A 24,860-nucleotide genomic window follows, 5' to 3' on the forward strand; every position below is an offset into this window, starting at 1 on the left:
GGACCCCAATTTCGCTGTGTGCGCAGTGCCATGATCACCTTCAACCCTGCTCCCTCCTCCAAAAGCCATGAAAGCACACTCTGTCCTGCAGCTCACTCCAAACAGCCCTCCCCTGGTAGAGGGGCAATGGGGAGCTCCAGATTCGCTGTCTGTCCTCACAGACGTGACTGTCTGACTGTTTCACCATGCGGAGAGGACATTACTGACGTCCACCGGTAGCAAAAGCACACCAAGGTGTTTTTATAGGCGTGACACTACATGAGCACCTCTGCTTCCTCTCCATTCCGTTCACCTTCGGGAGTGTGTGGAAAGGGAGAGACAGACTACATCGTGACAGTGAAGATGAGGCTTGGAGGAAAAATCAGGATAGGCATACAGTAGGTGCTCAACAAACATTAGTTTGATGAATGAAAGAATCTCTACCACAACTTTATGTGTGATGTCAGCCTCTCTGGGTTTTTCAGGTAGACTAGGTTCAGGGCATCTGAATTACATGAAAAAATATGGAAAAGTGGTGTGTGTGTGTATGTGTGCAAATTTGTGTCTGGAAAAATAAAGTCTAGGGCCCACTGAACGTGTTCCTGACACCTTTAGCTCTAACGCCAACGTCTCCGATCTGAAGGGAAGAGGCCATGAAAAAGAGGTCTGGCCTTGACCTCATTATCTGTGATCCAGCAGGTGACGGGGCCGGAGACCTTATCCCCATCAGACAGGCGCTTTCTCAGGTAGTGCTCACAGACATGAAGAACACTCTGCTCCTTCCCCAAAGAAGCCACAGTTTGTTCGGAAGACTAGACATACCACGGACAAGTGAGATGAGGATTTTATGCAAACTCAGCAGCCAGGGGCTGCGATGGGGCTGGAATTGCAACCTGTGGAGTCAACGTAGCTTTCCTTCCATCTCCTGAAGACTCCCAGTCTAGTAAGGTCAGGATGAGGGTGACTTCACTAAATAGCTGACATTTATAGAGCTCTGACAATTTGCCCAGCCCTCTACTGAGCACACCATGTGACCTGTGTATTCTCTTCCTCGATCTTCACAAGATGATGTAGTAGTCTTATCCTGATTTTACACGTGTGGAGGCCAGAGCTCAGAGAAATGAAATAGCTTGCCCAACGTCACACACCAAGTGAGTGCCAGAGATGGGATCTGATTCCAGATATATTTGAACCCAGAACCTGAGGTCTTAGTCATTGTACTTGGCTACCCCTCCTACAAGGGTTCCTCATCCTTCTAGATTCTATGTGGAGATAATAGGTGAAATGGAACAGGTCTGATATTTAAGGAAGTCTCCTGTATTTTAATAGTGAGATCCCAAGATGACAGATTTAGCTAAACAGAAATGCCTGTTTTTAGACCTAGATGATTAAATAGTTCTAACTGACTGAGACCCAGCACTCAGAGATGGGTTCTCCTTCATGAAAGTGTCAAAGTGACCGCTCAAGATTAAGGCTGCTAATATGCAAAGGTGCAACCAGGATTAGGCATTAAAAACCTGCAGAGACTCTTAATCTAATTGATATTTCTGATCTGCTTACAACTCTTGTTTACCTGCTGATGAGTCTGGACTAGGCAGAAACAATCCCACATAATGTTTGAGAGTTGTGTGTGGCAAAGTTGGGAAGCCTGGGGACTAGGGTGGAAGAAATAATGTCCCAACAGCAGCAAGACTAGAAACATCAGAGAGAGACACGTGGAGGGCAAATTGGGAAGTAAGAGGCTTCCACACACTCAGAGAGACAGAAGGACACAGAGTGAGCATTAGAGAGTCAGAGACACACAGAGAGTCACAGAAACCAAGACAAACACAACTGCACTCCAGAGAGGTTTAAAAGTAAAACGGAAAGAATAAAACCCTGAAAGAATAAGATGAACAATTGAAATGACTATTTCTCTGAGCTTGGCAGGGAAAAGGCCTTTCCAAGCATGACACCAAAGGTAGACTATAAAGGAAAAATTAAAAATGTTTAAATTACTGGCATAAAAATTAAAACTGCTGCACATAAAAAGGAAACTCATAATATTAATATCCTTAATATGCAAAACCATTTACAAAGGGAAAAAAAGATAAGAAAGAAAATCCTAACACCCCAAAAGAAAAGTAGGCGGAGACGGGGACAGGCAATTTACAAAATGATCCACCAATGGCTGGTAAGGGATGACAGGTGCTCAACCTTTTCTATCATCAAAGAGATGCAAACTATAACCACAGATGAGGTTGCATCTTTCACCCACTTTAATCAATGAAACTGATTTACAATTCATGTAATGTAGGTCAAGCGTGGGGGATGGGCCCCCTATCATGCACTGTGGGTGGGCGTGGACATCAGTATAACTTTTCTAAAGACACTGTGGCATTATGTATAAAAACAAAATCTACAGTCTTTGAACCAGCAAGTGCGCTTCCAAGCATTTATTCTAAGAAGATAATTAGGTGAGGGTGTAAGTTGTACGTACAAGGGTATTTCTTCACACGAATGTCCACAGACGATGACCGGTTAAATAATTTTGGTTATCTGCAAACCACAGGGCTCACTCCCTGATATTCATTAGGAAGGACAGAGCAGGACTATTATTAAGACAGAAAAATGTTGGCCTCATTAACCAGGCAGCAGAACTGCACACGTGGCATAACCCCAAGTGCACAGGGATCTGAGTCTGCGCACGTGTGTGTGTGCGCGCGTCTGCAGAGAGCTGTCTAGATGGACGCTCACTGCAATGGCAGAGGTGAGGCCAGACCCTCTATGGTGGACGGGCAGGGCAGCCCCAACTGGGCAGAGCAGGAGAGAAGCAGATCTGGGAATCAGGAGGAGGAGGTAAGTGGGGTGAGGGTTCCTGCCGACTCAGTGCTGAGAATGGGGTAGCCAGATCTAGCAAACAGAAATACAGGACGCTCCATTAAATTTGAATTTCAAGTGAACAACAGATAATTTCTTTTTTAGCATAAGTATGTCCCATGAAATATTTGGGATATACTTATACTTAAAAAAAAAATTCAAATTTAAAAAATGTGAATACTTTAAAATTCAAATTAACTGGGCGTCCTGTATTTTATGCAGCCACCCTAGCTGAGGAGTTCTGGAACACATCTCTGGTTGCCTCCCTGGAATGGCCCACGCCATCCTGTATCCTTCTCTGGCTCTGACTTCACTCCTGTTTACTAGCCTATGAAATGGAGGCACCAGTCTCTGCCTTACTCCAGGAGTTTTACAAAGAGTACAGTGTAAGAGAAGAACATATAGTCTTCAGTGCCAGAAAAACCACTCCTGGGCATCAAATAAGTAGCCGTAAGCTGAACACAAAACTCCTGAGTCCCAGCCGGTATGTCTGTAAGATGGAGATAGCAAGGTCTGTCCAGGAAGCTGGCATGGGGCTGACATGAGGTAATGTATGTAAAGTGCCTGGCATACAGTCAGCGCTTAATACACGTTGATCCCCTTCCCTCCTGGAAGCCCAGGCTCTTGCCCCCAGAGATTATAAATCAAGCATCTCCTGTCTTCTCAGGCCTTTTTGATCTTTTCCTTGAGCAGCAGCAGCTGTGAGCTGACACTCTTCACCTGACCTCACCTTTCTCCCAAATCCCCAGCAGCAGTTCAGTTGCTTATCTGCACTTTTCACTCTCCCGCGGAGAGGAGAGGAGGATCAGACTCGCTTTAATAGCCAAGGAGGGCCACAAACAGCAGGGCCCGATGTCCTCTGGGTACGTGACTTCCTGGATAGAGACAGGAAGAAGGCTGTCCTGAGTGGGGGGGGGTGCCCTGGCCAGTAGGGGGCCCCTTCTCCTCTGGAGCCTGTCTATCTGTGTCTGCTGCTTGGCACAAATGACTAAAATGGACTCTGCAATGGAGGGCAGGGCTGACTTCCTTCCCTGAGAACCAAATCTTCAGAGTCCTTTTGACTCCTGGATCTCCCTGTGCCTCCCAAAGAGGCCCAGAGAGTTTTAAAAAATCTACCCAAGGTCAGTTAGTCAGTCATAGGCTCAAGAAGCTAGTGTTTATCAGTAAATCCCCAAATATGGGATTATCCGGTGTCTTGCTGATAAGTCCAGTGATAGAGAAGGCCCAGGCCACCATTGTGGGTACTTGACATGTATCACGCGGTCTGTCCCCAGCAGTGGCTGCCCTCCTGGTTCCTCCTACCTTCCCTCCTTTTCCCTCTACTTTGGGTGTTCCAAAAGTCTGTGCAACTCACTTTTCGGGATCCACAAATTGCCCCGTGGTCCAGTCCTAAGACCACGGGCTTGGTGATAGCCCCAGCCTTGGCTCCTCTGTACCTGAATCCAGTGTTAGCACAGACATCTGTGAGCCACTCGGCCGGGCAGCACAAAGACAGCAGCCCTACTGACTGTGCACTTGTCAGAAACTGCACAGGTGACTGCACAGGCACTCGTTCAGCTACAGCAACCTGTCTGCACTGGCTCGGCTTTGCCTGGACGTGCCCGCAAGGCTTGTCTTAGCACTAATGACTTAGAGACCTGACACCATTACTGGCTGAGGGAAGACAGTCCTGCTGTGGAATGAGGAGCACTGTCACGTCTGGGCTGCCTCCACTGGGCCAGGCAGGTGGGAGGAAGCACCCATCAGCCTCTACATTATGCTAACACCTTGTAACCTCCTTTGAATCTCAGACCCTTTGGGAATCTGAGGGAAACTCTAGCTCAGCTCTGTCCGGTAGAACTTTCTGCAATGTTCCCTATCTGTGCTGTCCAGTACCGTTGCCACAAGTCATATGTGGCTCCTGAACACTTGATATGAGGCTAGTGTGACTGAGAAACTGATTTGTAGATGGAATCATTGTGATTGATTTAAATGTAAATAGTCACATGTGGTCAATGGCTACTGTATTACACAGCACAGCTCTAGACAAGCGGTCTGTAAAGGGCCAGAGAGCAAATCGTTCTGATTTTGCAGATCATATGGTCTCTGTGGCAATAACTCGCCACTGAAGATGCAGTGCATACACAGTCATAAACAATATGTCAGCAAATGGGCTTGACTTTATTTACAAAAACAGGCCGGGGCTGGATGTAGCCGGAGGGTCACAGTTTGTAGATCCCTGCTCTAGACCCTTTCTAGGAAAAAATACACATATCCTTATACTTTTGGAATTTTGCCTCTAATTACAAGGGGTTTACACACCTTTTGTGCCCAACTATAGACCTTGCCCATGAATTCCAGGCAAGGGCCACTGTTTTAAAAGGGCTGTAGGGATGTACCCTCAGATCCGCTCTGGAGGATAGAGAAGTACTGGGCACTGTTCCCGAGAGGGGGCAGTGGTCAGGGATCAATAGGACATCTTCTTCTTTTTTTTTTTTTAAGGAGGGCACAGCTCACAGTGGCCCACGCGGGGATCGAACCGGCAACCTTGGTGCTACCAGCACCACGCTCTAACTGAGCTAACCGGCCACCCCAATAGGACACTTTTCTTAAAGTCTCATGAGAGTCCAGGCCTCAGACAAGTATGTACAGGGATTGTTGAATGAGGACACCACGAGAGACCAGCCATGTCCCCTGGTGCGTCAGCCCCTCCCAGGATCTCTGCAGCTACCAACTCTAGTGTCATTGACTCATTCCCCCAACCAGCCCCAAACAGGGCCAATCTTCCCGAGGCCGACGTATTGAGGAAGAAGCTCGCAGCCAGAGAGGCTGTCAGGAGCTTCTGAGGAGGCCTCTCTAAGTAAGGAGGTTGTAGGTCCAACTTGGAGAGAATGGGTTTGGGTGCAGGGCCAAGGTTCAAGGTGGAGACGTAACCTGGATGACCAAGATCACAGGCTTCATATTGGGAGCAACTGACTGCTTTTTCAAGAGAAACTGGGCTATCTCAGGGGACCTCGTTTTAAAGACAGGGAGGTCTGTTCAGGAGCCCTCAGTGAAAAGTGAGTGGGATTATGTCAGAAGCCCTCGGTTAACGGCATGTGGAACTTTCTCTGGAGTCTTCTTAGGAAGCTGTAGTTAAAAATAACTGAGACCTTCTCAGGAGCCCTCAGCTGCTCAGGTTAAAGCATCAAACTGTGTCCCCAACACCCCGACCACTACGGGGGATTTTTCCCAGAAAGCAGGATTTTCCCTCTTTCCGAGGTATATTCCTAGCAAGATGAAGGTGGTATCTATTTCTGTATTGCTACAACTTCATTCAAGAAAGCATCCCTTATTCTTTAAGTTCTTGGAGGCAAGGGAAAGAAAGCTTTAGAATAACTAGCATGCTTTATTAAGGTATTATGTCATTACTGTTATTAATTATCATTAACAATATTAAAATATGCCTATTAGTGATCTCAACACGAAATAGCAGTGTGGGTTGTTAGCCAAGAGCAGCATAATTACCTATTAATGAGATGTAAATTTCCCAGGGAAATGACAGAGATCTAGAAGTACCACCTTCCGAACTAACATAATAAAGTTAATAATAATAATAGTGTATAATCTGAAGATATTAGTGTTAATTCGAACATTAACACCATATTGAAACAGGCTGCGAGAAATGGAAATTATTTGCATAACTCAAACCAAGAAACCCTAATCCATGCTATTAAGGAAAAAGGTAATAATTGTTCTCTGAATGATAGAAAACTGACTCTTTCCAGTCACTATATTGAGTAGACATTTTTTTTCAGTGACTTATTTTATTTCTTTTACTTAGGGTTTATATCTCTCTTATTTCCAAAACCAAGCTGAGGTACCTTATATAATTAAGCCTAATAGAAAACAGAACTAAAAAAATAAAAACACAACAAAACCCAGTTAAGGGTACAGAGAAGTAGATGTTATCAGGCCCTCAGGATAAGCTATTGCAGCCTGAGCTCCGATGTCAATTCTCAGCTTCCAAGAAACACGGTTGAGCAATTTAAGTAACTGAGTTACTGGGCAGTAACCAGCCTTGTTAGGACAGGCGCAAGCTCTGAATCCGAAGCAGCCCTTCCCTGCAGCCCAGAGCAGCACAGCCCTGCCTACAGCTATTACGGCCTCACACGTCAGGCCCCCACGGCCAGGGCTGGGGGACGCCTACCTTCGTAGCTGGCGTGGAAGCCCTGTGCACTGACCGCGTAGTCACTGATGAGGCGCAGAGAGAGAGTGGTGGCCGCGCTGACGATGGTGGCTGGCAGCTGAAAGCCTGTGAGCCTGAAAGACAAAGAGGTACAATTTAGGGAAAATGACCCCCTTGGGAACCGTACATCCATTATGCATTTATTGAGCGCCTGTTGGATGCACAATGCTGATCTAGGCACAGGGAGGGCTATGAAAGAAGCCTAACACCAGGCATATGCAAGGTGTTCAAAGTGGCGTGGAAACGAGGCATCTTCTGTCACACAAACATCGGGGGACTACTTCCCTGACGCCATGGGCTGCCCCCAACCTGGAGGCCTGCCTCATGTATGTCTCTTCTCTTTTCATCCCTGGTTGTCTTCTCCTGTCTCCCCCTTCTGGATGAGGTCCTTTGAGGTTCTGGGTAGATTTCACCACAAATGTACAACTAATAATTGCCAATAGACGATATTTATTCAGGGATCGAGGAAGATATAGCCAATTCTAAGTAGCAGAATGTGGATGCATCTTATCGTAGACTTTATTCTTTAACAGGAATGTCTACTGCTTTTATAGAAACTATTAAGTGCTTATTATTTTTAAAAGATGAAAGCGAAAAACAAAACCCCAGGGCAATCTAGAAATAATCATTCTTGACAGCGGATATACAAAGAGATGGAAGGATCAATAGATGGGATCATAGTCAATGAAATAATTTCATACAAATGGGATCATACTGTACTTGCTTTTAAAATTAAAATGCTCCTTTTTTTTCTGCAAATGAAGAAAAAGAAACGGGGTGAAATGGAAGTAATTATTGAACCTGATATAATATGTTTTTAACACAAGAGTCATTTCTAAAAGATTCTTCTAATGTGAAAAAGATAATATAATGACGCTTTCACTGAACACTGGGAAACATATTTTAGGAAAGAAGTTGTCCACTGCTGGATGTCCACACATGGTGGTCCCCACAGGTGACCTGATTGTACCGATAGGAGGTAGAGAGGTGGCCAGTCTCCTGTCTGTCTACCTGTGTCCTTTGTCCCCATTTTAGGCTCACTCTGCCTCCCCCAACCCCCATCAGGGCTCCGGCAGGGAATTCAAGGTTTACCTTTGCCCCATTTTTAAGTACTTTGGGACATCTGTGGTGCTCCTGGATCCCTCTCTATACCTCCCATTTTTATATAATATCTGGATGCCCGGATGTCCCCTGGAGGGAACAAGTATTGTGTCCAGGCAAGTTAAATCAGGTATTTGTTAATGCCCACTGTGAAAAGCCTCGTGCTAGACCAAGCACGTGTCCTTCCTATCATCCTCACATTATAGGACTCATGTTAACACAGAACAAACTTAAGGAAAAGTGATCAAACTGTGAAACGAGTAGCCTAATAAGTTTTAAGGTCATCTTCTCTTCAGGTATAAAAATAGCCAGCAAAGGATCCCTACCTCATGCCATGTTGTCTCCCCTTTCCTGCCCCTGTCCTTCTCAGGCTCCCTCACTTTCTCATGTGGGTCAGAATTTATGTTTAAAATAATGAAACCATACATATTAGAAGGAAACACTTTTTTTTTTTTTATCATCTTACACTGGGGAAGATCTTTCTAAGAGTGACATGTTTAGAGAACTCCTTTGGCTTCTACCTGTCCATCTTTCTTCTGGGGAGCTCTCATTGCATGGGGTTCTGACAGGTACCCCACTTGCTCAATAAGCACGGAACTGGGCCAATGACCGATCATGGCACATCACTCAGCGTTATGGATTGGTTCAAGGCATGGAGAAGAAGGAAGAGGGCATATCACCAAAGCAGGGTTGTTCTGAGTCCTTCCATGGGATATGACATACAAACTCTGAGAGTCCTTTATTTTTGGATCCTAAATCACTAGAATGTAAACTTGGGACCAACAGCAGCCTTTTTATCACTACACAGAGCCTATTTTCTTTAAAGAAAATGATACCCACATAGATATAGACCAAGGTGAACAGCGAGGAGAGAAGAGAGATAAAATAAGCCCTGATGATATGTTCCTCAGATCCTTGACCCAGCCATGCACAGAGCTCTACCTCTGCAGTGCGCAGTTACATGAACCAACGTTCTTTATTCCTTTGCTTCCTTGCTTGTTTCCTTCCCTCCTTCTTTGATCTTTTTGTCGTTGTTGTTCAAGCTAGTTTGATTTGGGTTCTATCTCTTGAAATTGATTGAGTACTAATGAATACACCATGAAACCCTAGAGGCCTTAAAGGAAAAATATCAATTGATTTACTTACATGAAAATTAAAACCATGCATGGTGAGCAAAAAGAAAACTGTAAAAAAATAATAATAATAAAGAGAAAAACACAAAGTGGGAAGATGATGTATGATACGTATGAGAGGAAGAGGGTTAGTATTTATAATCTATAAAGAACACTTATACATCAATATGAAAAAGGTAAACAGGTAAAGAGCAAAAGGGCAAAGATATAAACAAACAAAAACAGAAAGATGATCTACCTAATTAATATAAAAAATATGAAAACGGAATCCACAGCTCATTTTCCACTTATCAGACTGACAAATGTCCAGGGTTAAGGAAAACAGATCCTGTAGTTAGTTATCAATAGGATACTAAGGAAATACTACAAATTACACACATACATTTGATAACTTAAGAGGAAACAGACTAGTTTCTTGAAGAGCACAAACTACCATAACTTTCCCAATATAAGATAGATCAATTGAATAGCACTGTAACTAATAAGGAAATTGAATGAGTAATTTAAAATATCCCTCCCCCAAAAGTACACAGGCCCACATGGTTTCACTAGAGAATTCTATCAAATTTATAAAGAAGAATTAACACCAATTCCACACAATCTCTTCCAGAAAACAGAGGAGAAAGGAACACTTCCAAATACATTTTATGAGATCAGTATTACCCTGATACCAAAACCAAAAATACTACAAATAAAGAAAACTAAATATCAATATCCCATATGAACATAAAGACAAAAATCCTTAATAAAATATTAGCAAAGAGGATTCAGCAACATATAAAAACAATTATACACCATAGTCAAGTGGGGTTTATCCCAAGGATACAAGGCTGGTTCAGTATTTGAAAATCAATCAATGTAATTCACCATATAAAGAGGCCAAAAGTGTAAAAAAAACACACACCAAAAAACCACGATCATATCAACTGATGTAGGGAAAACACTTGACAAAATTCAATACTCTCATTCATGATTTAAAAACAGAAAAACATTCAGAAAACTAAGACTAGAGGGAAATTTCCTCCCTAACTTGATAAAAAAACATCTACAAAACTCCTATATCGCTAACATCACAATTAATGGTGAAAGACTGAATACTTTTCCCCTAAGATTGACAATGAAGCAAGGATATGGCAATCCAATTGGAACATCTGCAAAAGACACAAAGAGACATTTTACTAACAAAGATATACGTTTGACAAATAACTACATGAAAAATATTCAGCATCATTACAGGGCAATGCAATGTAAGACCAGGATGAGATATTACTGCATATCACTAAAAGAGATAAAATAAAAATAGTGACACCACCAAATGCTGGTACTGATGTGAAACAAATGGATCTCTTGCACAATGCTGGTAAAGTGTAAAATGACACAGACACTCTGGAAAACAGTTAGGCAGTTTCTTTAAAAAAAAAAAAAAAAAAGCGACACATACACTAATACAAGTCATCAATCACACTCCTGGGCATTTATCCCAGAGAAGCGAAACCTTGTGTCCACACAAAAACCTACACACAATTGTCCATAGCAGGCGTTTATATTTTTCCCTCCATAATAGTCAAAAACTGGAAGTGACCAAAATGTCCTACAATAGGATGTACCTACTAAACAACTGTGGTACATCCGTACCACGTAATACGACTCAGCAATGAAAAGGAATGGGCTATCGACACACATCACAACTTGGATGGATCTCAACGTCAATGTGTGGAGTGGGGAAAGGCTCAGCTTCAAAGAATAACATTCCAGATGACTCCATTTATATAACAGCTTTGAAATGACAGCATTGAAGAGATGGAAAACAGATCCGTCGTGGTTGCCAGGGTTTAACAGTCAAAGAAGGCAATGGGGGTGACTAAAGGGGTGGCACCAGAGAGATCTTTGTGGCAAAGGAGCAGAGCTGTATCTTGATGGTAGTGGTGGTGACATGAATCTACACATGTGCTAAAATGACACAGAAGTAGACACATATTGCACTCATGTCAATTTCCTGGTTTTGATACTGCACTATAGTGACTTCAGATGCACCCAGTAGGGGAAACGAGGAAAGATACGTGGAACCTCTGTGTACTATCCTTGTATCGTCCTGTGAGTCTATAATTATATCAAAATCAATTAAAAAAAAATATATATATATGGTCCTACTATATTTCTATTGGAGAATACCTCAGTCCTCCATTAGATCTGACCTAAACTCAGTCCACCTAGATTGAGCCTGGAGCTTCCACTCGGCCTCTCCCTTCAGCTGCCTCCTGTTCATTCCAACCCCCACATTGCTCCCCACGACCCCTCACACACACCTACAGCACTGGCTGGGTCCTTGGAAATGGACTGACCCCCAGAACCATAACACTGGCTCCAAAATAGAGGAGGAAGGAACACTTGCCTGTCCCTTGGCTTCCCGCTGACTTGCTCATCCCCTAGATAACCTGCTCCCACCCCCAGATTTTCATTTCCGCTGATGACAGATTCCTGTCCCCAAAGGACCCTGGCATGAAAATACCAAATTGTCCCCATTGGGGCCAGACCTCTATCTGTATCTCATCTCCAGGCCCCAACCTATGTGGCCCTGGTAGTCTACCTCCAAATGAGCCCAAGGCACAGCAGCTGCAACTTGCCTCTCGCCCATGTCCACCAGAATTATGCCCTTGGGTGCCCTTCCCCGACACTCCGTCTGGGGAGAGCCTTCTTCAACAACACACAGCTTCATGGAGGAATCACACACCTCACCAAGGCTTCTCCCATGAACTCATCTCTGGGAATGGCAATCTTCCCACCAAGTAGAACTTGTTGATTTTATTCCCCTAGTTAGCTCCATGATATTTCTGAGCTGCCACTAAAGATTCCTAGACTCTGGTTTCTTGGTACTATACTGACACAAGCTGTGAACAGCTAATGTACACTGTCAACAAACAATTACAGTTTTATCACTTGCAATATATGGAATTGCAGCTTACGAGGCATTTTCTCTAATCAGATATTTACCACTGCTCTGCTATTTCCCAGGCTTGGTAGATAAATTCTAACATGGAGAAATCCTCAAAGGTACTACAACTGGAGGGGGTGTGAGAGCTTGGATCTCCCCGTCTGTATATTTGAATCATCATCCCCCTGCCCCATTGCCCACTCTTCCCTCATCTACTCATTATCACTGAATCGCTTTTAGACAAGCTGATGACCTACAAGTCAGGAGGAATTATCACGTCGCATGCTCAAATAAGCAAATAAAACTTTCAGATCGTCCCATCTTTCATCTGCCAAGTCTAAATACCTTATTGAAAGGAGTGAGGTATTAATACTGAAATTCAGATGTATTAGGAAAATGGGGTAAAACAATGGCAAGAAAAGCAACAGGCCCCTACTGTTGTTGGTTACCTCCCTGTTGAATCTAAAATGTGCAGACAACAGCTTTTGCAAACAGCTGTCATGGCCACAGAGGTAAGCTAATATTCCTTTTCCACTTTCTCAAGGCCTGTTTTCTTTCCTACTTCCTCAAGAACCTTCTTTGGTACACGGTGAAGAGAGCAGTCCAGTTTCATTCTTTTGCACATGGCTTTCCAGTTCTCCCAGCACCATTTATTGAAGAGCTGTCTTTTCTTCATTGTATGGTTTTGGCCTTCTTTGTCGAAAATTATCTGTCTATATTTATGTGGGTTTATTTCTGGGTTCTCAATTCTATTCCATTGGTCTGTGTGTCTGTTTTTCTGCTAATACCATGCTGTTTTGATTATTGTTGCCCTATAGTACAAGCTGAAGTCAGGGAGTGTGATACCTCAGCATTGTCCTTTGTTCTTAGGATTGCTTTGGCTATTCAGGGTCTTTTGTGGTTCCATACAAATCTGATGATTTGATTAACTCAAAGTGGATCAATGACCTAAACATAAGACCTGAAACAATAAACAGCATAGAAGAAAACATAGATACTAAACTTATGGACCTTGGGTTCAAAGAGGATTTTATGAATTCGACTTCAAAGGAAAGGGAAGTAAAAGCTAAAATAAATGAATGGGCCTATATCAAACTTAAAAGCTTCTGCACAGCAAAAGAAACCATTGAAAAAATAAAGAGGCAACAAACCAAATGGGAGAAGATTTTTGCAAACAACACCTCCGATAAGGGGCTAATATCCAAAATATATAAGGAAGTCATACAATTCAACAACAACAACAACAAAAACAATCCAATTAAAAAATTGGATACAAGCAGAGGACCTGAAGAGACATTTCTCCAAAGAGGACATACAAATGGCCAATAGACATATGAAAAAATGCTCAACATCACTAATCATCAGAGAAATGCAAATAAAAACCACAATGAGATATCACCTCACCCCAGTTAGAATGGCTATCATCAACAAGACAATAACAAGTTGGAGAGGCTGTGGAGAAAAAGGAACCCTCATACACTGTTGGTGGGAATGCAGATTGGTGCAGCCACTATGGAAGGCAGTGTGGAGGTTCCTCAAAAAGTTACGAATAGAATTACCATATGACCCAGCAATCCCTCTCCTACCCAGGATCTGAATACCTCTCTACCCCAAAAATCTGAAAACATTTATCCATAAAGACACGTGTGCGCCAATGTTCTTTGCAGCTTTATTTATGGTGGCCAAGACATGGAAACAACCAAAATGTCCTTCAATAGATGAATGGATAAAGAAGTTGTGGTATATATACACAATGGAATACTATTCGGCGGTAAGAAAAGATGAAATAGGACCATTTGTGACAACATGGACGGATCTCGAGATTATTATGTTAAGTGAAATAAGTCATACAGAAAAAGTAGAGAACCATCTGATTTCACTGATATGTGGTATATAAAACTGAAAACAATAAAGATAAACAAATGAGAAACAAAAACTCATAGACACAGACAATAGTTTAGTGGTTACCAGAGGTTAAGTAGGGAGTGGGTGGTAGATGAGAGTAAAAGGGATCAAATATATGGTGATGGAAGGAGAACTGACTCCAGGTGGTGAACACACAATGGGATTTATTGATGATGTAATACAGAATTGTACACCTGAAATCTATGTAACTTTACTAACAAATGTCACCCCAATAAACTTTAATTAAAAAATAAAATACAACAAAAAGCACCTTCTTCTTGCTTCTGTCTCCCTGCCTAGAATAACCCAGGGTCTTAGAAACGGGTGATATCGAGGACCCCAAACGTCTCACTCTCCCTGCTCAGAATCCACTCATGGCCAAAATCCCTTATGAGTTTAGCAAGGCCTGTAGGACTCAGCCTGCTGGGTCCCTGCCCTAGGTCCTGCCTGGCTCCAGTCGCTCCACTCTTCTTTGGTCAAGGCCAGGGGCAGTGGTCAGCCCAGAGTGCAGCCAATAAGGGGTGCATGTCCTGTGGAGAATTTGAAAACAATAATAAAATGCACTTGAAAAGTTCACTCCTTACTGCCACCCTGAGTCCGCACACCCAACATCTGTGACAAAATACTCTTCCCCACCCTCCTCGTTGGTACACTGCTGGCTTCGCTTCCTTCAGTTTGCCACTCCTCCAGCCGCCATCCTCAGGGTCTCTACACATGCCGTTTCCTTGTGAGAACACTTTCGCATATCCCCTCCACCCGTTTGGCTCATTAACTCATTCTCATCATTCAAATGTCTCAAATGTCAGTTTTTTCAGAAAGATACGTTCTTGAGCTCCCAGACGAGTCTATCTATTTTGCCTCCTTACAGGTCCTGTGGCAGTCCCTGGTACTCTTCAGCAGGTAGCTCCAACTTCCCTTCCAGACTCCTGGAGGAATGGCGCCTCCTCATCCTTGCTGAGGTCAGGCGTGGCCAAGGCGCTGGCTCTGCAAAGGATATGTGAGGAGGAGTGCGCCGTGTTGTTTCTGGGAGGGAGACTTGAGAAGCCTGTGCATCTTTTGCAGAATTCCTTTGCCCTTCCCCCTGCTGCAGTGATCCAGGGTCTCTATCAGCAGGGTCCCTGAGTGACTCTACTAAGTAGAGAGTCCCTGCAAAACACCTTTGAACATGTAAAATGGCAATAAAGAAAATTGTGGAGAGTTAAGCCACTGAGATTTGAGGGTTTGTTACCACAGTGTTTTAAAATGTAGATTTCATTATTACTCAGGTCTGGTGAGGCCAACACATCAGGAGACAATTGCCACTGAAAAGATTGTTACTTGTAGTTCCCAAGAGGAGGGGCACACCGTGCCACCCAGGGTGACACGGGGAAGCGCTAGGGTCATTCAGGAGGTAGAAAGAGCAGGAATAAAAGGGGAGTAACAGCCTTTCCTGGGGTTTTCACAGGAGAGGGAAGGGGTGAGGCCAGGTGAACAGGCGAGGCAAGTTTAGGATTGGCTGGTTTGAATAATTCCACAGAGCTCCAGGGTGCAGGGACTGACTGCCCTTAGTTATCTGACACCTGGCCCTGGGATGAGTAGGGCGGGCTTAACAAGTAGAGATCAATAAAGGAGGTTAGGCTGGTTGGTTTGTATATGAAAGGCTCACACCCAGGAAAGTAGTTTCCGGTCTCTTGGAACTACTAGCTCATCCCAGGAGGGGCTGTCTGTCCTGGTTCAGCCGGGTTTCAAGATGTCAAGGCATCAGAAAATACAGAAAATAAAAGCGTGATTAATACAGCACAACATGGCCCATCCTGACTCATAGTCTTTTTTGTTCTTTGCTCTCATTCATCATAGTTCCTAACGAGATGCTTACTGGCGTAAATATTTGTATTATTTGTGTGATCATTTTATTAAGGTCTCCCTGATTAGAAGGAAAAGCTCCAGGAAAACAGTTGCTGTGCAGGTGGAGCCCTCTTGCATGGGATTACTACCCTTATCAGAGCTACCAGAGAGCCTGCTTCCATTCTCTGCTCTCCGCCACGAAAGCACAACGAGAAGTTAGCAGTGTACAACCCATAGGATGGCTCTCACCAAATTCTCACCATGCTGGCACCCTGATCTTGAACTTCGAGCCTCCAGAACCATGGGAAATAAATCTCTGTTGTTTATAAGCACCCAGTCCATGGAATTTTTGTTATAGCAGCCTGACCTGATTAAGACAACTACTGAATGAATGAATGAATGAATGAATGAATGAATGAATGAATGTTCAACTATTAAAGAGTGGACAGAAAAGGCCTGACTGAAGTTCTTTAAAAGGACAGGTTAGAAGGTTGGCTCTTGGCTGGCATCTAGGAACATGGATTTCATGAGGGACCCCACCATTCCCAGAACTGAGAAGAGCAGCCTAAACTATTTGTACAAACACGGAACACCTGCTTTCCCTCTGGGAGTCTGAACTTTGATACGTGCCAGGCAGAAGGACATCGCTGGAGGAGTAAGCACACCCTGTGTGACACCATGGGGGGAGGAGTCTTGGAAGCTCGCGCCTGGTCTTCCCCAGACCTCATCCCATGCACGGTTTTCCCTTGTTGTTTTGCTCTGCATCCTTTCACTGTAATAAATCACAGCCAGGAGTGCAACTGTACGCTGAATCCTGTGAGTTCCCCTAGCAAATCACTGAGGTTGGCTGTGGGGTCCCCAACACAGAGGGTGACAAATGAACACAACCAGATTCTTCTGGAAAATACAAACACTAGATTATTCTCCAAAGGATATTCTAGGTGCTTATGGTTAAACAGAATTGAGCAATGCTGGGTTAAACAAAATGAAGCAAGAATTTTTCATAAAATACAAAATAAAGTGCTTGTGGGGACTTTTAAAAGCTAATAACAAACGTCCAAGGCAGGACTAGATTATGTATCAGCTCGCCAACCCACTTCAGCATAGACCCCTTTAGTCTTAGAGTGGCATGGAGGCTGGAGTTCTGGGGAATCCTCTCTGGGAAACAACACGCCCAGAGGAGGCAGGTCACAGGCTCTTGCTATTAATACGTTGGCTGGAAGGCTGCTGACGCTCCCCATCTCAGAAGCCCTGAAACCCATCGTGACCAAAAGGCTTATGAGATGGCTCTTGTGCTGCCCACGATCTGGAGATCCTTGGGATAAATCCCCGTTTCTGAGAGTGATCCATGCATGTCTCTTCCTTGCAATTTTAAAGAGCTGAACTAATACAGAATTATCCAGGAATAAACAGTAATCTAGCAAATTGGACCTTTATTGAATGCCTCTCATTTAAGGCTGTTAGCACATCAAACAGTGATATTAAAAAAGACATGTCAATTGACCTTGGGAATAAAAGAGTCAATGTAAGCAACATCTGTCATACTGACAGGCTTGGCAAATAGTGTTTTGATTTGCCAGCAGCCCTACTCCAGACAGCAGCCACTAGTTAGATACATAAACCATTAAGCTAAAAACCGAACTATCATTACAGGCAACATCTAGTAATTTGCAGGTAATTGATGGACATTAGTCATCATCATACACAATACTCAGACACACACATACACCCTACAGACACATGTTCTCTCTGGTAATGCCCATTTGCATTTCATCAAGAGCTTCGAATCCTGGGAAACTTGGAAAAATTGGGCTTTCTGGGTTTTCAAGCGTGTATATATATATATATATATATGTGTATATATATATATTATAAACTTTTTTTCTTCGAGCATCCTGTGGACTGGGGTTCTGTGGAACACCCTCTGGGATGTGAAATGCCAGAGAAGGCAGGTCACGAGCTCACTCTGTTGCTTCATTGATCACCAGATCATTGATACTCCTGGTCTCAGAAGCCCTGAAACCCACAGTAACCAAAACTCTGTAGAGATCTCCAAAGACACTTCCTAGGATATGTTCTGGCTTTAGAAGCAAGGTCTGGAGTCAAAGCAGGACCACCTGTTGAGGTCTAAAAACAAAGAAGCAGCACTCTGTATTCAGAATGCCAATCCTCCAAGCACACTCACTCTGTCAACACCCACAGAACTGCAGCTTCCAGGTCTGCAGCAAGGAGTCCTAGGTATTCTCGCTCCATGCTCTATCCCAACAGTTCCCAAAGCACGTTGCACGGAACACCATCCAGCTAGTAGATTTGCCTGAGAAAATGCACACAAAATTTTGGAAAATGCTACATACACCGTAGCACTACCGTTCCCAAATTGTGTGCTATGGTACCCTAGGGTGCTGCAGGAAATTTACAAGAGCACTGAGGGATATTTTAAATTTTCAAGGGAAACCGTGATAACCCCATATCTCTTGGACACACGAAGTATTAGCTCGAGGTAGTTCACAGTTTCAACATGAAGCTACGTTCCATTGGACGACACCATGTTTTTGCAAAGCTGGGTGTTCGGTGCCTGGTGTGATATAAGCGGCAGCATGTGAAAGTCAGCGCAGAACAGGATACGAGGGTGGTGGAGTCCGATCTGATTCCCAGGTTTGAGAAACTGTGCAGAGCCCAACAAGCACACACATTCCCTTAGGAAGTATTAGGTTGGTGCAAAAGTAATTGCGGTTTAAAAGGTTAAAAATAATTGCAAAAACCACAATTACTTTTGTACCAACCTAATAATTGTGGTTATTTAAGGATAAAACGAGGTTTTCCCCTTCATTTATATTCACTAGTTTTTCAAACAGCTACAAAGTAGTTAGGGTGTAAGTACTTATTCAGCTACTCGGAACTTACTGTTCAATAAATGGAGCTGACAAGTACTTCGTTTACCCATGGAACACCATGCAAACATTACTGAAGCACTTCATGGTACCTCAAACTAAGAAGGGTTAGAAACCTGTGCATTAGCGTATTAAAGGTTCTGAGATGTCCTGCAGCAAGAAAAACGAACAAACATAGATGAAGCAAGCATACCCCACACTTCGGGGTTCAACACACCCATGAATAGCCTTCTTTCTGATATCAGAAATCTTGGGAAATCTAGGTGGATGTGACCCAGGGTTTGTTCTATGATCTGATACATTCAAGAAGGAGACCAGAGGCTTATTTATTCCCATTATCAGCATTTAAAAATTATTTCTCATCAATCATTCATTCAACAAATATTCATTTTGTGCCCTAGTAAATATCATGTGCTATGCTTGGTTCTGAGGATAGAAATTTATTAAGACATGAACCTCAAGGAGGTGACTCTCAAAAGGAGGCATTTACATTAATTTATCTGTTAATTTGGCCACTTCTTATCACCTTCATTACTACCATCCTGCTTTGGGCCACCTCCATCTCTTGCCTCGGAGGTTAATAACCTCCTAACTGGTCTCCCTACTTCCCCCATGTCCACCTACAGACCATTCTCAATACAACAGCTGGTATGATCATTTTAAGTCAGACCATGTCATTTCTGTGCTTAGAACCCTTTTAGAGGTGTCGCACGTGATTTAAGACAAAGTTAAAATCTTCCTAATGAACTAAAGGCCCTGGGCAATCCTCTGCCGCCATTGCTCACTCTCACTCCAGTACCTCTCTCTTTATCACCAATTGGTCTCTCCTGCTCACTCACTCCAGCCATAGTGGCGCCTTGTTGTTCTGCGAAAACACCTGGCATGTTTCTGCCACAGGGCCTTTGCACTTTCTGTTCCCTCAGCTTTCCCTAGCTATCCCATCTCTTCCCCCACATGGTCACAGCTGGCTCCCTCGTCTTCTTCAGGTTTTTGCTCACATATCACCCTTACACGGACGCCTACAGTGACCCCTCTATTTAACATTGCAACCCTCTCCCTCTCCTGCCTCAGTTGCTGGCTCCTTGTCCCTCTATCCTGCATTTCCTCCACAACACTTATCACCATCTAACACGTTATACATTTGATTAACCCTTATTTATTAAGCCCACATTTCCCCACAAGCATGTAAGTTCCATGAGGACAGGGCTTTTTATCCATTTTTCCCTGGTCGAGGCCCGGCATTAGAGAATAGTGCCAGGTACACAGTAGGAGTTGATAACTAATTTTATTATGGTTGAAGACACAATGATAACGCAACCCAGTAAGTGCAGTGACAAATATGTACCCAGGGAATTAGATATTATCAGCTTTAGCTGATCTAAAAAGATAAACTGTTAGCCAATCACCCACAGGGCATGGAAGGAAGTGGGAAGACAGGGAGGTCATTTCAAGGAAAGGGGTGGCATGAGTGGAGGAGAGACAAAATCCACCTTTACGTGTAATTTATGAAATTGTTCTCCAGCCAATGACAGGAGAACAAATGGATACAACCAGCCGTTCATCCTCCATGTGTTTGTCATGACTGCTTAATTACCAGTCCCCCGAGAGAATGGACTTTTTTTTTCTTCTTTTTTTGAAGCTGCTCAGCCTTCTAGCAGATGCAGAGTTGATTTGCTTCCATGGGATCCTGGAAAACCCTCATCCCACTGGTTCTTCTATGATAGAGGCTGAAACCTCCAGCACTGGGGGTCAGGAAGGTTGGTGGGATGAAAATGGGGAAGGGAGCTTTGAGGAAGAGAGGCCATCATGTTCCAGAAAACTGCTGCCCCAGTGACTACCTGTCCCCAATCATACCGGTGACATCCCGCATTTGGGAATGAGGGCTATTCTCCTTCCATCGAGGCTGCTCTGAAAGCCCGCAGCATCGCGAGTCTCCATGGAGCAGCTGGGGTCTACTTGGACCCTCACAGGCACCATTCCGGGATTGGCACTACCTGGAAGAACGCTACATTTTCTGTTCCTCTCGTACCAGGAAGACAAACAATAGTTGTCTAAATAAGAGTGAGTGGTCAGTGGTGTCCCTCCCTGGAGAGTCTCCATCCAAGGACTTGTGCCCACCTAGCCTCTCACGGCTGCCAAGGCCACCCTGGGAAGGGAGCAAGTGGAGCCCCCTAGAGCTCTGGGAGGCTCAAGATGCTGAAAATATCTGCAAGAGAGTGGGGAGGCTGTACCGAGAGAATGGGGCGGCCCTACCTACCTGCTTCTGCACCATGGTGCCCTCCCGGTTGGCCACCAGAGCCTGTTCTGAGCATTGTACCTGGTGTGAAAGGTTGGGTCTCCCTATTAGAGACAGCACTTCACAGTGTGCAGCACCTGTGCCCAGGTGAATGACAGCTATCATCATGATCAGCAGCTGCAAGTCCACCTCTGAAAGGGGCTGGATACAAAGCAGAGGAGTTTAGGTCTGATCCTGGTGAATTGGACAATGCCTCTTGGACACAGATAGAGGGCAGGGCCAGGCCCAGGACACACAGTGCACCATGTCCATTGTTTTCTCATGCTCCAGGGAACCAGGATGAATAGGAGCTTCTAGAACTATGGCCTTACGGAGGCACCGTGCAGATTCCCTTCCGGGCAAAAGGAACGACAGGGGATCTGCTAGGCCTGGGTGTCCAGGGGCAGGCTGGGCTGTGGACACAGGGCCAGCTGGGCCCACAGCTGTGCAGCATGAAGCACAGTCCCAAAGGCCAGGTCACAGGTCACCGGGGACGGTGTTGTGAGCAGCGGTGGGCCGATCTGAGTGATCACATCCAAACAAGAGCTATGGGAAGTTGATGGTAAAGAACCCTTCCCCGCGCCCTCAGCTCGAGACCTGAGAGGATTAAGCCACAGGGGCAGTGAGACCGTTTGGTCACCTGGGATTTTTTGCAAGGGGTTTGGGGAATCTCTCAGGCTGTAGTTCCCAGTATCTGTTTGAATCTCTAACTCTCCAGGATTTTTCAGAGCTACCATATTGCCCAACTCTGAGGGGGGCCATTTCTATCACAGTCGATGGCCCTGGATTCGGAACTGTTACCTTATTCCTGAATTCTGTCTCTCTGCCTGAAGGCTCAGAATTGGAAGACTGTCAGCTTGAATTTGAAATTGGGGTTTGCCCCCTGGATGCCATCTTTTCTGTCATCCTTGGTGCCACACTCTGCAGAGCAGGGACTGATCCAGCTCAATCCCTTCATCCCCCAGATCCCACGGAGCGTGAAAGGACACACAGGAAGACGGGGAAGCCTAGAGACAGCAGCAAGTTTGAGAGCAAGGGAAGTGTCGCATTCAGAGAGAGGTTCCCCTCGGTCACACCCCACGTGTGAGCGGACTCTATCACTAAACTCCATCAGTCACTTGGCTCTATTTCCTCATAACACTGAATGGCGTATTGACATGCGTGTATTGGTTCACTGACCTATCTTCCTCTCCTTGGACGTAAAGTCCATGTAGAGCAAGGACTTCATCCATCTTGGTTCCCTTTATATGTCCAGTGCTTAGCACAGGGCCTGGCACACAGTAGATGCTCAGGAAATATGTGTGAAATGGAATGAATAAGTGCGTAAGGAGTCGGTGGTGTCAGAGAAGCTAGGACAAGAAACTGTTTCCGGAAGAATGAGGTTAACAGCAGCAAACATGTTTGAAGGGACTGGTAAAGGAAGGAGCAGGTCAGTGGATGTGGAGAACAGGGGTGACTTTTTCCAGAGCAGTCTTGGTGCGGTGGTAAGACTGAGAGTCGGTTAAAGTGGGTGAAGCTGTTAACAGGAAGGGAGGAAGTGGAGGCACTGAGTCTAGACAGCTCTCTCCAGAAGTGGTGTTGAAAAGAAGAGGGTCAACCAAAAGTTACTGTGAAACAAAAGCCTCTTTGCCCCCAATCAGAAAATGCCCATTTCTACCTTCCCTCCTTCCCTCCTGCTTGTCCCTTCCTGTTGCTTCTCTCAGGGCACCATTCCTCATCTCTCATTACTTTAATAGAATAAGCAGGTTCATAGGCATTTATTTCTGTCTGATATTCGTTCTCTTTTCAGGACAATAATTGATACCTTAAATGACCTAATTAATCAGCAGGGACAATTAGAATGATGTGAGTGGAAGACAAATAGTTGTGTTGTCTGTGGTGTGGGAAAGCCTGAAAGGTGCCACTACCTCTAGGTCAGAATGGGACACCTTCATGGGTGACTAACTGCTCCTTAGTCCACCTTCTCGGGTCCCTCCAAGCGAATGCAAGAGAAGATGTCGCCAAAAAAGGTGAAAATTCAGTGGCCATTTGTAGGTTCAACGTGGGTCCATTTCCATGGCTGGGTTCTGCTGTCCTGGAAGCCCTCATCCTATCTTCCTTCCTTGGGGAAAACAGGTCTGCACTGCTCTAGAGATATCCAAAAAGGCAAATAAAAATACAATTTTAGTACTAGATGAGCTCCTGTAATGTAGTCAGAAAGCATGCCATTTCAAAGCCACCCCTGGTGAGTCTTTTGATCAAGAGGGAAGCTCTCTGCAAAGTGAATTATCATCACCTTTACTCCCTCCTGAAAAGAGTTACTGGGTGAGAAGATCAGGGAAATGTGACAGGGATGGAACATGCAGGTTTCAACAGACATTTATAAATGCACGAGGAGAGGAAAGGTGGACTAGACATTATCACAACCAGACGGGTTTTTTCCTGGCCCAACGACCACGCACACATGTCAGCTAGATGTAGGGCTTTGTGACCGAGCGCCGTCCTCAGTCCTGCCCTGACCACCATAATTTTAAAATAAAATCCTTATGTTGGAATAATTTGAAATTTAGAGGAAAGTTGCAAAGAGGGCACAGAGAGTTCCCATATGCCTTTCACTTAAGTTCTCCTAATTTGTCATCTTCCATAACCATGGTAATGGACCAAAATGAAGAGATGAACATTGGCGTTTTACTATTAACTAAATCACAGGCTTTATTTGGATTTCACCAGTTTTTCCACAAATGTGTTTTTTCTCCTCCAAGATCCAATCCAGGATACCACACAGTGCTGTAATTTTTAACGTCTTGTGTGAGAACACAGATGGTACACCTTTCAACTTATGACTGGTTTGACCGAGACCCAACCCAAAAGGTTCCCTCAGACTTAATCTAGAGGACTTGCATTGAAGACAGACAAGACTGAGCTTAGGTCCTTGGGTTCCAGACCCAAACTGTAAAAGTAGTTGCCGAACCCCGCGGGAGCCTGCCGCTGACTGTGCACCATGGTGCCAAGAAGGCTTACGAGACCTGGGGATACCTTCACAGGACTGGGGTGTCTGTAGGGAGAGGGCGATGATTCTGGTCTATCCTTGTGGGTCTGTTTACCTTGTAACAGCTGTGATGTTTCTCAATCATTTTTAAAAATAAGCATCTTTCAGAAACACAAGATAGGCTAGAGAAAAATACAACGAGCTCCTGTGTATTCAACACCTGCCTAGGAAACGAAGCCCTCAAACACAGCTGGCGCGCTCCCTCCATGACGAGACCCTTCAGAATCTGGCCTCTGCCTCTTCTTCCATCAGTCGTCGCCCCCCTCCCAAACAACAACAACAACCAACAAACAAGCAAAAAACCAACTCACCCCCAGCTCTCCAGCCATCTAGGACATCAGGCGACTCCCTGAATATCGCCAGGGCACACACACTCCAGCCCCTTTCCACCCACTGTTCCCCTTGCCTGGATGGACTCTTCGCACCCCGTTCACCCCCTGCCACCTTCCAATGCCAATTTCTCCTTTAGGACTTTGTTCAAGTGGTAACGCCTTAGTAGTGTCTTCCCTTATTCCTCTACACGCGATGCCTCTGAACGCTCCTTGCTCTGGGCACATCTCTCCAAACTGAACTGACCTGTTTCCTTTGTTCCTGCCTGAACACCTCAAGTTCTCCAAGGGCAGGGCCCATGTCTAGTTCATTGCTAGGTCCCAAGGTCCAAGCATGGGCCTGGAATGAAGAGGTGTCTGGGAATATTTGAAAGGCCCTTAGTGTGATGACTGAGAA

The 24,860-nt window shown here is 44.6% G+C and overlaps 1 protein-coding gene across 1 annotated transcript in view; it reads right to left on the reverse strand.

The window, feature by feature from the left end:
* CSMD2 (CUB and Sushi multiple domains 2) overlaps nucleotides 1–24,860 on the reverse strand; it is a 579,918-nt gene that overhangs the window by 466,984 nt on the left and 88,074 nt on the right. Inside the window, exon 3 of the mRNA XM_033115124.1 lies at nucleotides 7,007–7,119. Within this exon, the coding sequence (XP_032971015.1) occupies nucleotides 7,007–7,119 (113 nt within the window). The remainder of the gene's footprint in view (nucleotides 1–7,006; nucleotides 7,120–24,860) is intronic.

Source organism: Rhinolophus ferrumequinum, chromosome 9, assembly GCF_004115265.2.
Source record: "Rhinolophus ferrumequinum isolate MPI-CBG mRhiFer1 chromosome 9, mRhiFer1_v1.p, whole genome shotgun sequence".
NCBI lineage: Eukaryota > Metazoa > Chordata > Mammalia > Chiroptera > Rhinolophidae > Rhinolophus > Rhinolophus ferrumequinum.